We start from the raw sequence: 14,158 nt of genomic DNA on the forward strand, positions 1-14,158 counted from the left end.
CTGGCTGAAGTCGGACGCTTAACCGACTGCGCCACCCAGGCGCCCCGCATTCCTTTTGTTTCTTAACATATCCTGGCAAGCTCCTTAGACTTTAGAAAACACCTCATTTTTTTGTTTTGTTTAAAGCTTTGTAATAGTCCATTTAGATTCTAGGGCTGTAGTGCTGCAGTTTATTTAAACAGCCTCCCATTGACGAACACATGGGTTATTCCATTTTTTTGCAATTATAAAACACACACTAACAAATTACGTAGTGTGTCTGTCACTTTGAATGTTGGATCTGGACTCTTTTTTTTTTTTTTTTAAACTTATGTACTGGTTTGTTGTATAACAGAGAACACGTTACAGAGGGCGAGGCCCTGAAGGGCTGTGAGCGAAGGAGCACTGTCCTCATGGAGCTGGGGTGCCTCCCCTCGCTGGCGTGGATGTGTTCACTAACCTGGAAGTTCTCCAAACCCTGTAGTTAAGGGACTTAAAAAAAAAAATCTGGACTCTTTAAGGGTTTAGGTGGAAAGGTGAAATGTCAGGGAAGAGGCTCCTGAAAGGTCTGGGGTCCTAGATTTTACTGAGAGAAGTGATGAGCAGAGGCCGGGACCCTGTTGTCTGTTGTCTGAGTTGAAGTCCCAACTCAGAGTGCCCCTGGCCTCAGTCTCATGTTTCATAAAATAGGGAAGGAGGTTGGGTGTGGACACCGAGGGGCCATGCAAAGAGACACTCACACATCCCCTTCTCCCTGGCTGGCACAGGTCCTGATTGTCCGCAGTACGACCATCACTCTGACGCCCAGCCCAGAGACCGACGTGTCCCTGGTCTACCGTGGCTTCATCCACCCACTGCTGCCAGGAGGGCCCGGGGGGCCGGGGGCTGAGGATGTAGCTGTGTGGGCCCGGGCCCAGCGTCTACATGTCTTGGCCCGGATGGCCCGTGGCCCTGACACAGAGAACATGGTGAGGGTGCTTGAACGTTCAGGGGGGCTGCTAATTACAAGTATGGGGGCTGGGGTATATAGTGCCAGGGTAAGACTAGGGAAAAATCAGAGGCATGGGATATATCCTTAGTGGAGGGAGGCCCTGGGGTTTTCAGTTATGAGTGGAGTTTGGGGGGAATTTTGAAGAAGGTGGGGAACGTCTGAGTTACTAAATCCGATTTCCCTGAGGTGGGTTGTTGGAGGGTTTAGGGGTTTGCAGGGGTTCTTGGGGTCTAAGGAACTCTGAGGCCCTCTTCCCAGGTTGGAGGTGAGTGCTAGGTGGGTTTGGGGCTCTTGGAGGTTTCAGGGGTTAGGGTGGCACTGGAACATTCTGAGGCCCCTGTCTGTCCCCCACCCTTACCCAGGAGGAGGTGGGGCGCTGGGTGGCTCAGCAGGAGAAGGAGACAAGACGGCTGCAGCGCCCGGGGTCTGCTCGCCTCTTCCCACTGCCTGGCCGGGGCCACAAGTATGCGGTCGAGATCCGGGGCCAGCTCAATGGCTCGGCAGGCCCTGGGCACAGTGAACTTACCCTGCTGTGGGACCGGACTGGCGTGCCAGGTGGCAGCGTGAGTACCCAGGCCCTGGCCTCTGACCCTTCACCCAGGCCCTGACTTCAGTTCCCTGGAGCTTTCTGAATGCCAGAGCACAAATTCTAACCCTCTTGACCTGACCTCTTACCCCTTGACTCTTGAACTCTGGGCCTCACCTTGAGCCCTCTAGGCCCCAACCTCCGACCCCCAGACTCTGACCTGATCTCACATTCTGACTCCTGCCCTGACCTCACTGGCCCTGACTTCTGCCCTCTGTACTTTGACCTCTAATCTCTAGATTCTCTCAAACCCTGATGCCCTCTTGTCTGCTCATCCTAAATCCTGACTTTCTACATGCTGAAGTTCTCAACTTTGTCTGCAGACACTGAAGTCTGTAGCCGCAAACCCTGACCCCTACCCCCAACCTCGACTCTTGCCCTGTGACTCGGAGTGTGGACCCCTGATCCTAATGTGAGCACTTCCCGCAGGAGATCTCCTTCTTCTTTCTGGAGCCTTATCGCTCTTCAGCCTGTTCGTCCTACTCCTCCTGCCTGGGCTGCTTGGCGGACCAGGGCTGCGGCTGGTGCCTGACCAGCGCCACCTGCCACCTGCGCCAGAGCGGGGCCCACTGCGGGGACGACAGGACCGGCGGGTCCCTGCTGGTGCTGGTGCCTGCCCTCTGCCCGCTCTGCGAGGAGCATCGTGACTGTCACGCCTGTACCCAGGTGCCTGCCAAGCCGCAGAGGGGAGGTCTCGAGACAAAAGCAGCCAAATCGGGCGACTGGAAAAGGGGGAGGGCCCCTGGAGTTGGTACGGGCATCCGAGGGGTCCCCCTGGGGGCAGTGGCAGGAGGCAGGTGGAGCTGTTGTCTTTGATCTACAGTTGAGAGCCGGGTAGGGAGCAGAGGAGAGGGGCTGGAGAATGGGCTCCTGGCAGTCAGGACTCTCTCTGTTGTCACTGCCAGAAACCCAAGTTGCTACCTCCTTACCAGAGGAGCATTTATGGGCTCAGGCTCCAGAGTCCAGGAGTAGGTCTTTAGGCCTGTGATTCAGACCGTGTCGTCAGGCATCCATCTCCCTTCATTCTATACCCTTGCTTCCCTGGAGGTTCATTCCTCAGGGGTTGCAAGGGATTCACAAGGGCTCCAGACCGTTGTCCCCCCACTCAGCTACCCGAGTCCTAAGTGGAAGAGAGCAACTTTCCGTCCTCACCCCACTCTCGCCCCCCAGTTCAACGGAAGTCCTAGAAGGACATTTCACTGGCTCTGGTTGGGTCTTGTGCCGACTTTCAGACCCGTCTGTGAGGCTGAGGGGGAGGACGTGTGGCCCTGTCCACATCTGAATCTTAAGGATAGATCAGCCCTATCTGGACCACACGTAGGGGTTCTGTTGCCCCAAAAGGCAGTGGCTGTTGGGAAGGCAGTTCCCATGGATCTTCAGCCGTGGCTGGAGGGGAAAGTCTGGAGAGGATGGCAGTTGGGGGGGGAGGTGGGCTTGGAGGGGTGGTCTGGGGGGTGGGTGGGTGAGGGAGGCAGCTGCTGGTTGAGCTGGGGACGGAGCCTGTGCTGGCAGCCCAAGGGAGATGGCTAAGCTGGGCTCTTCCTCCTTCTTAACTCCCCAGGACCCCTTCTGCGAGTGGCATCAGAGCACCAGCCGCAAAGGGGATGCAGCGTGCAGCCGGCGGGGCCGGAGTCGGGGCGCCCTGAAGAGCCCAGAGGAGTGTCCCCCGCTCTGCAGCCAGTGAGCAGCCTGGGCCCAGGGAGAGGGTATGGGGAGGGTTTGTGGGGGCCGGTTTGACCCTGTCCCTGCTCCCCGCCCCCAGACGCCTAACCTGTGACGACTGCCTGGCCAACTCCAGCCAGTGTGCCTGGTGTCAGTCCACCCACACCTGCTTCCTGTTCGCTGCCTACCTGGCACGGTACCCGCACGGGGGCTGCCGTGGCTGGGACGACAGGTACAGTCTTGTCAGGGTGGCGGGGCTCCCAGAGAGGAGAATGGAGCCGGGGGGTGGGCGGTGGGACGCCCACCACGCCTGTCGCCCTGCAGCGTGCACTCAGAGCCCCGGTGCCGGAGCTGCGACCGCTTCCTGACCTGCCACGAGTGTCTGCAGAGCCATGAGTGCGGCTGGTGCGGCAATGAGGACAACCCCACGCTGGGACGGTGAGGCAGGGGACGGTGAGGCCAGAGGGTGGGGCGGGGGATGCGGCTCTCCTTCTGCCCTAATTCTAATGGCCTGTTTCTCCGCTCCTTCACCTTTTCTCTGTTTTTCTTCCCTTCCCCTCTCTCTCCGGTTCTCTCTCTTTTCTCCACTCCTACCCGGGCTCTGTGGCTGTTTTGTTCTCATTCTTCCTTCTTGTCTTTCTGTTTCTGTCTTTCCTTCTCTCTCCCTTTCACTGTCTCCCTGTCTCTGTCTCTTGTTTCTCTCTGTTCCCACCCCCTTCTTCACCTCCTGCCCCCCCCCAGGTGCCTTCAGGGGGACTTCTCGGGGCCTCTGGGTGGGGGTAACTGCTCCCTGTGGGTGGGGGAGGGCCTGGGGCTGTCTGTGGCCCTCCCTGCCCGCTGGGCATATGCCCGCTGTCCAGACGTGGACGAGTGTCGCCTGGGCCTGGCGCGGTGCCACCTGCGGGCGACCTGCCTGAACACACCCCTCAGCTACGAGTGTCACTGCCAGCGGGGCTACCAGGGCGATGGCATCACATACTGCAACCGCACGTGAGTGGGTGCGGGTTTCCATGGAGATGTCGCCCCAGGGCTGGGGCACGTGGAGATGGAGGGAGGAGGTGATCATGGTGCTGGGGTGCCTCTCTGGAACCAGCATCCCCAGTGAGCCCGGGGTTTTTACCTTGCGGGGTAGGCCCTCATTAGAGTGACAGGGTCCCCAGTGTGACACTAGTTACTGTGGAGACGGGTCATCCATGGACTACGGGCCATAGTCTTCAGCGTTGCCATGGAAATGGAGGAGGACCAAGTTGAAAGGGGTTTTCACAGAGAGCAGATCACCAATGGTGATACGTGGTTACTATAGAGACAGAAGTTACCACGTGCAATGGGGTTACCTTGGAGACAGGGCCACCTACGGAGCCCAGGACCGTGGAACAGGCAGTTGCTTGTGATGGCGTTGCCATGGAGATGATGGGTTGGAATGGGGTGTGTCGGGGGGTGCCTTGGGGGCCGAGGGCCTGCCTAGCCCTTCCGTGCTCCTGCCACGCCCTCAGGTGCTTGGAAGACTGTGGCCATGGTGTGTGCAGCGGTCCCCCTGACTTCACCTGCGTGTGTGACCTGGGCTGGACGTCAGACCTGCCCCCGCCCACACCTGCCCCGGGACCCCCCGCGCCCCGCTGCTCCCGGGACTGCGGCTGCAACTTCCACAGCCACTGCCGCTGGCGGGGGCCTGGCTTCTGTGATGAGTGCCAGGGTGAGCGGCCACATCCCCACCCCCGGGGCCAGCTCCAGTTTCCTTTCTCTGCCTGGGCTTCTGGGTCTCCTCTCCCAGCTGTGGATCCCCCTGTCCCATTGCCTGCTTCTGACCCCAAACAGTTTCAGTGCCACTCCCCATCCTGGGACTTGGCTATTCCTCCCCAGTCTGGGCCCCTGCTTACCTTCCTTTGAAGCAGCCAGGTGGGGTCAGGGATCAGCTGAGCCAGTTGTCGGGCCCCTCCTGCCCTTGCCCTGACTCTGTGTCCCACCTGCTGGGGCCCCCACAGACTGGACGTGGGGGGAGCACTGCGAACGGTGCCGGCCCGGCAGCTTTGGCAACGCCACGGGCTCGGGCGGCTGCCGGCCCTGCCAGTGCAACGGGCATGGGGACCCGCGCCGCGGCCACTGTGACAACCTCAGCGGGCTCTGCTTCTGTCAGGACCACACCGAAGGTGCCCACTGCCAGCTCTGCTCCCCCGGCTACTATGGGGACCCTCGGTGAGCCAGGGGCCAGCCAGGTGGGCCAGGGTGTGGTTAGGGATGTGGTAGGACAGGGCAAGGCTGGTCTGACGCTCTTGTTCTTTCCTCCGTCTCCCCAGGGCTGGTGGCTCCTGTTTCCGGGAGTGTGGGGGGCGTGCCCTCCTTACCAACGTGTCCTCAGTGGCGCTGGGCTCACGCCGGGTTGGGGGGCTGCTGCCTCCAGGCGGTGGGGCAGCGAGAGCTGGGCCAGGCCTGTCCTATTGCGTGTGGGTTGTCTCAGCCACCGAGGTGCTGCAGCCCTGTGCCCCTGGGACCCTCTGTCCCCCCCTCACCCTCACCTTCTCCCCCGACAGCAGCACCCCCTGCACGGTGAGTGCCGAGGGTGCCAGAGTTCAGGCCCATGTTTCCCCCACCCAGTCTGAATCCTCAGACAGGCCCTGACCCTACATCCCTTTTTCTTTATCCTTCAAACCCTAAGCTCCCTTCCTCAGACCCCAGACCTTCATTCCTCAGCCCACAGACCCTCCCATTCCCCAGATCACCTCCTACTTCCTGAGCCCCCCGTTCCCCATTCCTCGGTCCAGGCATGGTTAGTATCTGTACAATGTGTGTGTGCCAACTCTGGCCAGTAGGTAGGGGCTGCCAGGAGCTGGGCATCGAGAACGAGGCTCCATGCAGAGTGCCTGATCCGTCGATTAGCCATGTCTGCTGTGAGCTTGGGAGGGGAAGGGTAGCCTCCGTGCCACAGTTTGACAGTCTGCCCAGAAGTTTCAAGCAGCTCGTTTCCCGGTCTCAGATTGCCCTCTCCTTTTGAGCTCCTCCTCCTCCCCAAACGTCCCCAAGCATCCCTCTTTCTCAGCCTTACTGTCCTGATCCTTCACTCTGCATCCTTCACTTCCAGCTGAGCTATGTCCTGGCCTTTGATGGATTCCCGCGCTTCCTGGACACTGGTGTCGTCCAGTCGGACCGTAGCCTCATTGCTGCCTTCTGTGGCCAGCGGCGGGACAGGCCTCTCACTGTGCAGGCCCTGTCTGGTATGGTGGCTGGGGAAAGCGGGACCCTGTCCTGGACTATGGAGCCCTTGTCCCTGTACCTTGCTCCCTGAGGTGGGCTCACCTTGCTCCCTGAGCAAGGTCCCTTGCTCCCTGCTCTTGAGGTGGGCTCAAGACCCAGCCCAACTCTGCCCCTGACTTCCTGGGTGATGCCGTCCCTTGCTACATCTGGGCCTCAGTTTCTTCAGCTGAGAGGCTAATAGGATTGCCCTGGCTGGGCTGCTTCTCTGAGAGAAGGCCCATGTGGGACAAGTCTTTGGGGTACGCAGAATGTGGCTGGCGTGAAGGCCCCTGACTGTCTCCTCAGCCTGGTGGTTCTCAACAGGGCGGGGGTGGGGGAGGATTTTGCCCCTTGGGCCTTTTGGCTAAGTCTAGAGACATTGCGATCGTCACGAGTGCTGCTGGCGTGTCACGGGTGGAGGCTGGAGATACGGCTGTGCCTTCTGCAGCGCACAGGATGGCCCCCACAACCAAGAATTACCAGGCCCGTTACATCAGCAGTGCTGAGAGGTTGGGAAACCGGCCTTGTCTGATGGAGTTGTGCTAAAAATAATTTGTTACCTGTGGCGGCTGAAGGGTCCGAATTTGGAAATACTTCCTGTTCACGTTGTAAATCGGAGTGGTTCCGGGGCTGGAAGAGAGGGCGGAGTGGTAGTTGGCCTGCTGGGGACTGCACGCGACCCCGGAGCCCTCCACAGACAGCAACTAGAACTAGTTGCTCGATTTCACTTCACCCAGCAAATGTGTACAGAGCACCTTCAGTGAGCCCCACCCGAGCTGGGTGCCCGGGGCGTACAGCAGAACAAGGGACGCAGGTGGGGAGGAAGAGGGTAACAAACAGCATCAACACATTTTAGTCAGAATAGTGACACCTTTGCTAAGGGATGAGAGGAAGCAGAAAGGAGGCACCTGGCCTGTCTGGAGGGTTGGGGAGGGCTTTTTTTAGAGGTGAGATTTCACTGGAGGCCTGAAGGGGGCGGTGTGGGAGAGGGAGGAGGGTTCTTCTCCAGGCTCTGGAGGCCAGAAGAGCAGCAGGTGCCGAGGCCCGGAGAGGCAGTCTGGGGACCCGCCCTGCTAGAGCACAGAGGGCTGGGAGAGTGGGAGGCCTTGAGGTCAGAGGGCCTATGGCATCTCCACTATTAACATAACTTTATCAAGGCATTATTATTATTATTTAAAAAATGTGTTTAATGTTTATTTATTTTTGAGAGAGAGACAGAGCATGAGCAGGGGAGGGGAAGAATCTGAAGCAGGCTCCAGGCTCTGAGCTGCCAGCACAGAGCCCAATGTGGGGCTCAAACCCACGAACCGTAAGATCATGACCCGAGCCGATGTCGGACGCTCAACTGACTGAGCCACCCAGGCGCCCCTTATTATTATTGTTTTAAAGTTTATCTATTTTGAGAAAGAAAGGAAGAAAGCGTGCGCATATACAGGGAAGGGGCAGAGAAAGAGAGGGAGAGAGAGAGAGAATCTCAAGCAGGCTCCACACCGTCAATGCAGAGCCCAGTGCGGGGCTCAAACTCACAAACCGTGAGATCATGACCTGAGCGGAAACCAAGAGTTGGATGCATTAACCGACCGAGCCACCCAGCGCCCTCCCCACCCCTGACATTATTTACACCCATGAGGAATTCCTGCCCCTCTCCCTCACCACTGATCTATTCTGTAAGGAGACTCGGTCTTAGGTCAGAGCTGTAGGGAGCTGTGGAGGGTTCGGAGCTTGCCGGTGATGGGGTTGGGATTGGAATTTGATGGGTTGGATGAGGGAGAGAGTGTGCAGGGTGCAGAACAGCTAAGCATGGCAGTGATTATAAGTTACAAGGAGTGGCTTCCTCCCCTGCCCAGTTACACTGGATTTTCTCTAAACCTGGGGGTAGAGCAGCATCCTGGAGCCCAGCCCTGCCACAAGTCTCTGGCCTCTCTCCCCCACAGGCCTGCTTGTCCTGCACTGGGAGGCCAACGGCTCCTCATCCTGGGGCTTCAACGCTTCCGTGGGCTCTGCCCGCTGCGGGTCAGGGGGCCCGGGGAGCTGCCCTGTCCCCCAGGAGTGTGTGGCCCAGGATGGGGCCGCAGGTGCTGGACTCTGCCGATGTCCTCAGGGCTGGGCTGGCCCCCACTGCCGCATGGCTCTGTGTCCCGAGAACTGTAACGCCCACAGCGGGGCGGGGACTTGTAACCAGGTAGGGGGGGGCGGGGGGTGCACAGGACAAGCCGTGTGGGACAGGGGTGGTGGTCAGGGCTCCCTCTGAGTCCCCGTCTGCTCTTCCCCAGAGCCTGGGTGTGTGCATCTGTGCTGAGGGCTTCGGGGGTCCTGACTGTGCCACGAAGCTGGATGGCGGGCAGCTGGTCTGGGAGACCCTCATGGACAGCCGCCTCTCAGCTGTGAGTTGTGGATGCCACTCCTGCAAGGAGGTGCCACACAGCCTACTTCCTGGATCATTGCCCCCCGCCCCCCCCCCGCCCAATTCCTGGGACCAGCCCCCAGACCCCACATGCAGCCTGACACTTTATAGTGACGTTAGCCTGACCCCTCCTGTCCCCACCTCCACCCCCAGGACACTGCTAGCCGATTCCTACACCGCTTGGGGCACACCATGGTGGAGGGACCTGATGCCACCTTGTGGATGTTTGGGGGCCTGGGCCTGCCCCAGGGGCTGCTAGGAAACCTGTACAGGTGAGGGATGCCTCCGGGAGGTGGGATACCTGAGTGAGAGAAGGTCACCTGAGGAGATGCTTAGATGTCTGTCACATAAGAGTCCCTTCCGGGGGCAGAAAAAAAACACCTGGTGTAAAACAAAAACAAACAAATCTCTGCAGGCAGACATCCCAGAAGATGATGGGGCACTTGTCACAGGAGGCTCATCTCAGGGTCTGGGATACTGTTTTGGGTGGTGCTACCCCGGGTGGGGGGGATGGTAAGATGATAGGGGGTCACCCTAGGGGATGTTGGGGTAACTGTGTTGAGGGGGGTCACCCCAGAGGATACTGGGATGGCTCTAGTTAAGACTTGGATTTTGCACCTTGGTGCCAGGTACTCCGTGAGCGAGCGACGGTGGACACAGATGCTGGCAGGAGCCGAGGATGGGGGCCCGGGCCCCTCCCCTCGCTCCTTCCACGCGGCTGCCTATGTGTCCGCCGGCCGTGGTGCCATGTACCTTCTGGGGGGACTCACGGCCGGGGGTGTCACCCGCGACTTCTGGGTCCTCAACCTCACCACCCTGCAGTGGCGGCAGGAGAAGGTGAGCCTGTCTCCTTTCCTCCAGCCCCCACAGTCCATCTCCAGCAGGGGTGACCAGAGCCGCTCCTGCCGTTTCACCTCCAGAGGATGTAGCTCCCCCCCGCCCCGCCCCTCCGGGCTCCAGCACACGTCCTAAAGTTGAAGTTTACTAGCCATCCTGGGTCACGCTGTATTCCCAACCCAGTCCGTGGCCAAGCGGATGTGATCCTCCTGTCCGTGAGGCGGGGACACAGCCCACTGTGTGGAGAGGGTACAGTCAGCCCCACACAGCCAGAGTGAGAGAGAAGAGCAAGGGCTTCCAGAAGAAACACCAGGCTGCCCCTACCTGCGTCAGTGACCCCGAGCAGGCAGAAATGACTCGACGCCCATGCACACCTGCTGGGACCAGGCTGGGCATGTTGGAAGCTTGGGGTCTGACCAGCTCTGAGCAGCTCAGCACCTCCTTAGCAGCTCAAGGGGGGTGTCAGGAGTTCTGAGTCTTCTACCTGCAAGATTACCCCTAACCCCCTGCTCCCTGGTGACCTCTGCCCTGTGTCCCCCAGGTTCCTCAGACTGTGGACTTGCCAGCAGTTGCTGGTCACACCCTAACTGCCCGCCGCGGCCTGTCCCTGCTCCTGGTGGGCGGTTATTCCCCCGAAAATGGCTTCAACCAGCAGCTGTTTGAGTACCAGCTGGTGACTGGCACCTGGGTGTCCGGAGCCCAGAGCGGGACACCCCCCACAGGTCAGGCTGGGGACAGGGAGGGCACAGCACCTTGGACGCCTGGCCATCCAGGGCTCTGTGTAGGCTCTCTGTCCACTGCCACACCCTATGGTCACTGTCCCTTATAGCTGGTTGTCTCCCTGTCTTCCCCCCCATGCCCACCAGATTCTCAGGAGACCACCTCTTGAGAAGTTCATTCTCTCTCTTTAGTCCATGATAAGCTGCCCACCTTCTGCCCCATGACACTGGGCCACCATGTTCCTCTCCCAGGGCCTAGATCACCGCCCCTCAGGTATTCTTTTCCTCTCTCTCCTCTTCCATTCTTTGATCACTGCCCTCCAGGACATCCAGGTACCCCGTCTCCCTGTCTTCTCTTGCCCAGGGTCTCTAGTGGTTGTCCTTTCAAGCCGAAGGGGGAAGGAGGGGTTGAGAAGAGCTCCTAGGTGGTGTGGTCACAGGACGGGGAGCCCAGGGAGGTGTGGCAGGGGGCGTTCCTAATCACCAGCCCTTCCCCCCAGTCTCTGCTTACTCCGCCCCCCCCCCCCCCCCCCCCCGCCCCCGCCAGGTCTCTATGGTCATTCTGCCGTGTACCACGAGGCCACTGACTCCCTCTACGTGTTTGGGGGTTTCCGCTTCCACGTGGAGCTGGCAGCCCCGTCCCCTGAGCTCTACTCTCTGCACTGTCCTGACCGTACTTGGAGCCTGCTGGCCCCTTCCCAGGGGGCAAAGGTCAGGAAAAGAGGTGTACACAGCTAGGTGTAGGGGGGCAGGAAGGAGGGCCCTCCCTTTCCAGTCCCCTAGACAGGCCTGTGGCACCCCACGTCTCCCCTTCTCCCATCACTCACTGGGAGGGAAGAATCCTAGACCGGGAGGTCAGAGGCCTGGGTTCTGCTCCAGCTCTGCCCCTCTCTTGGTGTAGCCCTGGCAGGTCCCTCTACTTCCCAGCCTCCCCATCCAAAAAATCTGGGACTGAGGCTACTTGAACCTCCTGCATTCAAGGCCAAAGGAGATAGCATGTGGGAGAAGGCGGACCCTGGATGTGCTGGTTAGAGACAACTGAGTGTTCCATCCGCAAACATATTTCCAAGCCCTTTTTGGGGCCTTAGCCTCACCCCCAGGGTGCCCCCAGCCCAGCTGGCCAGGTCACACAAGAAATGTGGGATTCATCTCAAGCAGCCAGTGCCAGGTTCCCGGGGAACAGGGCATGGGGGTTCGGGGAGTTCGGGGAAGGGAGATGGCCCTGGGGGTGCTCTGAAGAGTGAGGGAGGTTTCCTGGAGGAAGGAGCTGAGATTTGAAGGAGATTCGGGGTTGGGTGGGCTGCTGGGGGCTGAGGTATGGGATTCAGGGTGGCAGGTGGGCTGAGAGGGAGCGTGAAGAGCAGAGGAGTGTGGGCTCTGACCAGCCATCCTGCGGGTGTCATCCCAACAGCCACGCCCCCGGCTTTTCCATGCCGCAGCCCTGCTAGGGGACACCATGGTGGTCCTTGGGGGGCGCTCGGACCCTGATGAGTTCAGCAGTGACGTTCTACTCTACCAGGTCAACTGCAATGCCTGGCTCCTGCCCGACCTCACCCGTAAGTCCAGTGCTCTCCCTGGGAGGCCCGGGGACATCCTGGAGGGGTCCCGGCCCTGTCCTGGGAGCCTCGTCATCCAGGGTCACTTGGGCCCCTTCAGACCCACCGGCAAAGCCTCTTTCCCCTCCATCATCTAAACACCCATGGAGAGGCACCTGGGTGGCTCAATGGGTTAAGGGTCCAACTTTGGCTCAGGTCATGATGTCACGGTCCATGAGTTCGAGCTCTGCATTGTGCTGTCAGCACAGATCCTGGAGCCTGCTTTGAATTGTGTCTCCCTCTCTCTGTCCCTCCTCTACTCGCACTTTGTCTCTCTCTGTCTCTCAAAAATAAACATTAAAAATAATAATAATAATAATAATAAATAAATACCCATGGAGATGTCCACCTTTCTTTTCTTAGAAAGTTTTATTTTTTATTATGATTATAAAAGTAATAATATTCATTGTATGTAATTAGTGAAATAAGAAGAAAAAGATCCCACAGAATCCCACTCTCTGGAGACGGTACTATTATATGTGGGTGCCTCTGCTGTTCAGAGGCTGGAAAGGGGCTAGTACCTTGCCTTTCTATTTCACTTACCATTTTTAAGTGGTATGTATGTAAGTGTATATAACTGTGTATGCTTCTGGGCCTTCCTCCCTTTTCTTTTTGCTTCTTTCTTTGACTCTCTGTCTCTAATTCCCTTATACTCTTTTTTTTTACAAATTTATTTTCTTTTAATGTTTATTTATTTTTGAGAGAGAGACAGAGACAGAGCATGAGTGGGGCAGGGGCAGAGAGAGAAGGAGACAGAATCCGAAGCAGGCTCCAGGCTCTGAGCTGTCAGCACAGCCCGATGTGGGGCTCGAACTCATGAACTCGAACTCATGAGATCATGACCTGAGCTGAAGTCAGACGCTTAACTGACTGAGCCATCCAGGCGCCCCATCTAATTCTCTGTGACTGCCTCTCTCTCTCTCTCTCTCTCTCTTTTTTTCTGGAGGATTTAAAAAACTTGAGGCGAAATTCACATAAGGAAATTACCCATCATAAAATTAACAATGCCGTGGTGTCTGGTACCTTCACGATGTTGTGCAACCACTGCCTCTGTCCGGTTCCAAAACCTTTGTCTCTATCCTCATTCCATTCATTCTTTCTGTTTCCTTTTTCTGTTTGTCTCTCCCTCTCTTTTTTTTTTTTTTTTTAAACGTTTATTTATTTTTGAGACAGAGAGAGACAGAGCATGAACAGGGGAGGGGCAGAGAGAGAGGGAGACACAGAATCTGAAACAGGCTCCAGGCTCTGAGCTGTCAGCACAGAGCCCGACGCAGGGCTCGAACTCACAGACCTAGAGATCATGACCTGAGCCGAAGTCGGACGCTTAACCGACCAAGCCACCCAGGCGTCCCTGTCTCTCTCTCTCTTTTGTCTTGCTGTCTGTGTCCAATTCTCTTGCCCTGCCTGGCCTTACGTATCTTGTCTGTCTTTCCCGGTCCGTCTCTGCTCTCCTTAGCCTGTTGCTCTGTTCAGCGTCCCCTCTGACTGGGATCTTTATGAGGCTCTCTTCTCTGACGATCTCTTTGAACATTCTGTCTTTCGCCAGGCCCAGCCTCTGTGGGGCCCCCGATGGAGGAGTCTGTGGCCCACGCCGTGGCGGCGGTAGGAGGCCGCCTGTACATCTCAGGTGGCTTCGGGGGAGTGGCCCTGGGCCGCCTGCTGGCCCTGATCCTGCCCCCTGACCCCTGCCGCCTGCTGCCCTCACCTGAAGCTTGTAACCAGTCTGGGGCCTGCACCTGGTGCCATGGGGCCTGCTTGTCCGGAGACCAGGCTCATAGGTAACCATGGTGACTGAACATCACACGGGGGGCTGGTACAGGTGCCCTCCAAAAGGGGTTCTGTGCCAGGCCAGGCTTGGGGGGAGGCCACAGAAGGGTACTGTCTGGTTGGGATATCAGCTCACATGGGAAAATGGGTGACTTCATCACAGGGTCGTGCTGGGGCACCCGCAAGTGAGAAGCCCTGCTTGGGGGCTGGGGTATCATCCACAAATGTTTCCTGGAGTAGCTGGGTCTGAACTGGCTCCTAAAGGACCAGTAGAGTTTGGACCAGCAGAGGTTCAGAAGTGGGGCTGTGCCTGGTGTATTTTAGAGCCCGTCTATGTTGGGGGGAAATGAGACTGGAAGTGTGGGTGGGGACATCTCAGAAAGTGCTTCC

General features: G+C 58.3%; 1 protein-coding gene across 1 annotated transcript in view; it reads left to right on the plus strand.

Moving 5' to 3' along the window:
• Positions 1–14,158, plus strand: part of MEGF8 (multiple EGF like domains 8) — a 44,924-nt gene that overhangs the window by 14,905 nt on the left and 15,861 nt on the right. The window contains 19 exon segments of the mRNA XM_049621281.1: positions 747–947; positions 1,333–1,533; positions 1,986–2,222; positions 3,118–3,236; positions 3,319–3,450; positions 3,543–3,656; positions 3,960–4,208; positions 4,712–4,911; positions 5,201–5,411; positions 5,513–5,762; positions 6,295–6,427; positions 8,381–8,628; positions 8,720–8,830; positions 9,004–9,122; positions 9,480–9,687; positions 10,229–10,409; positions 10,954–11,117; positions 11,818–11,962; positions 13,548–13,779. Of these exon segments, the coding sequence (XP_049477238.1) occupies positions 747–947; positions 1,333–1,533; positions 1,986–2,222; positions 3,118–3,236; positions 3,319–3,450; positions 3,543–3,656; positions 3,960–4,208; positions 4,712–4,911; positions 5,201–5,411; positions 5,513–5,762; positions 6,295–6,427; positions 8,381–8,628; positions 8,720–8,830; positions 9,004–9,122; positions 9,480–9,687; positions 10,229–10,409; positions 10,954–11,117; positions 11,818–11,962; positions 13,548–13,779 (3,455 nt within the window).

Source organism: Panthera uncia (assembly GCF_023721935.1).
Source record: "Panthera uncia isolate 11264 chromosome E2 unlocalized genomic scaffold, Puncia_PCG_1.0 HiC_scaffold_19, whole genome shotgun sequence".
In the NCBI taxonomy this organism is placed as follows: Eukaryota; Metazoa; Chordata; class Mammalia; order Carnivora; family Felidae; genus Panthera; species Panthera uncia.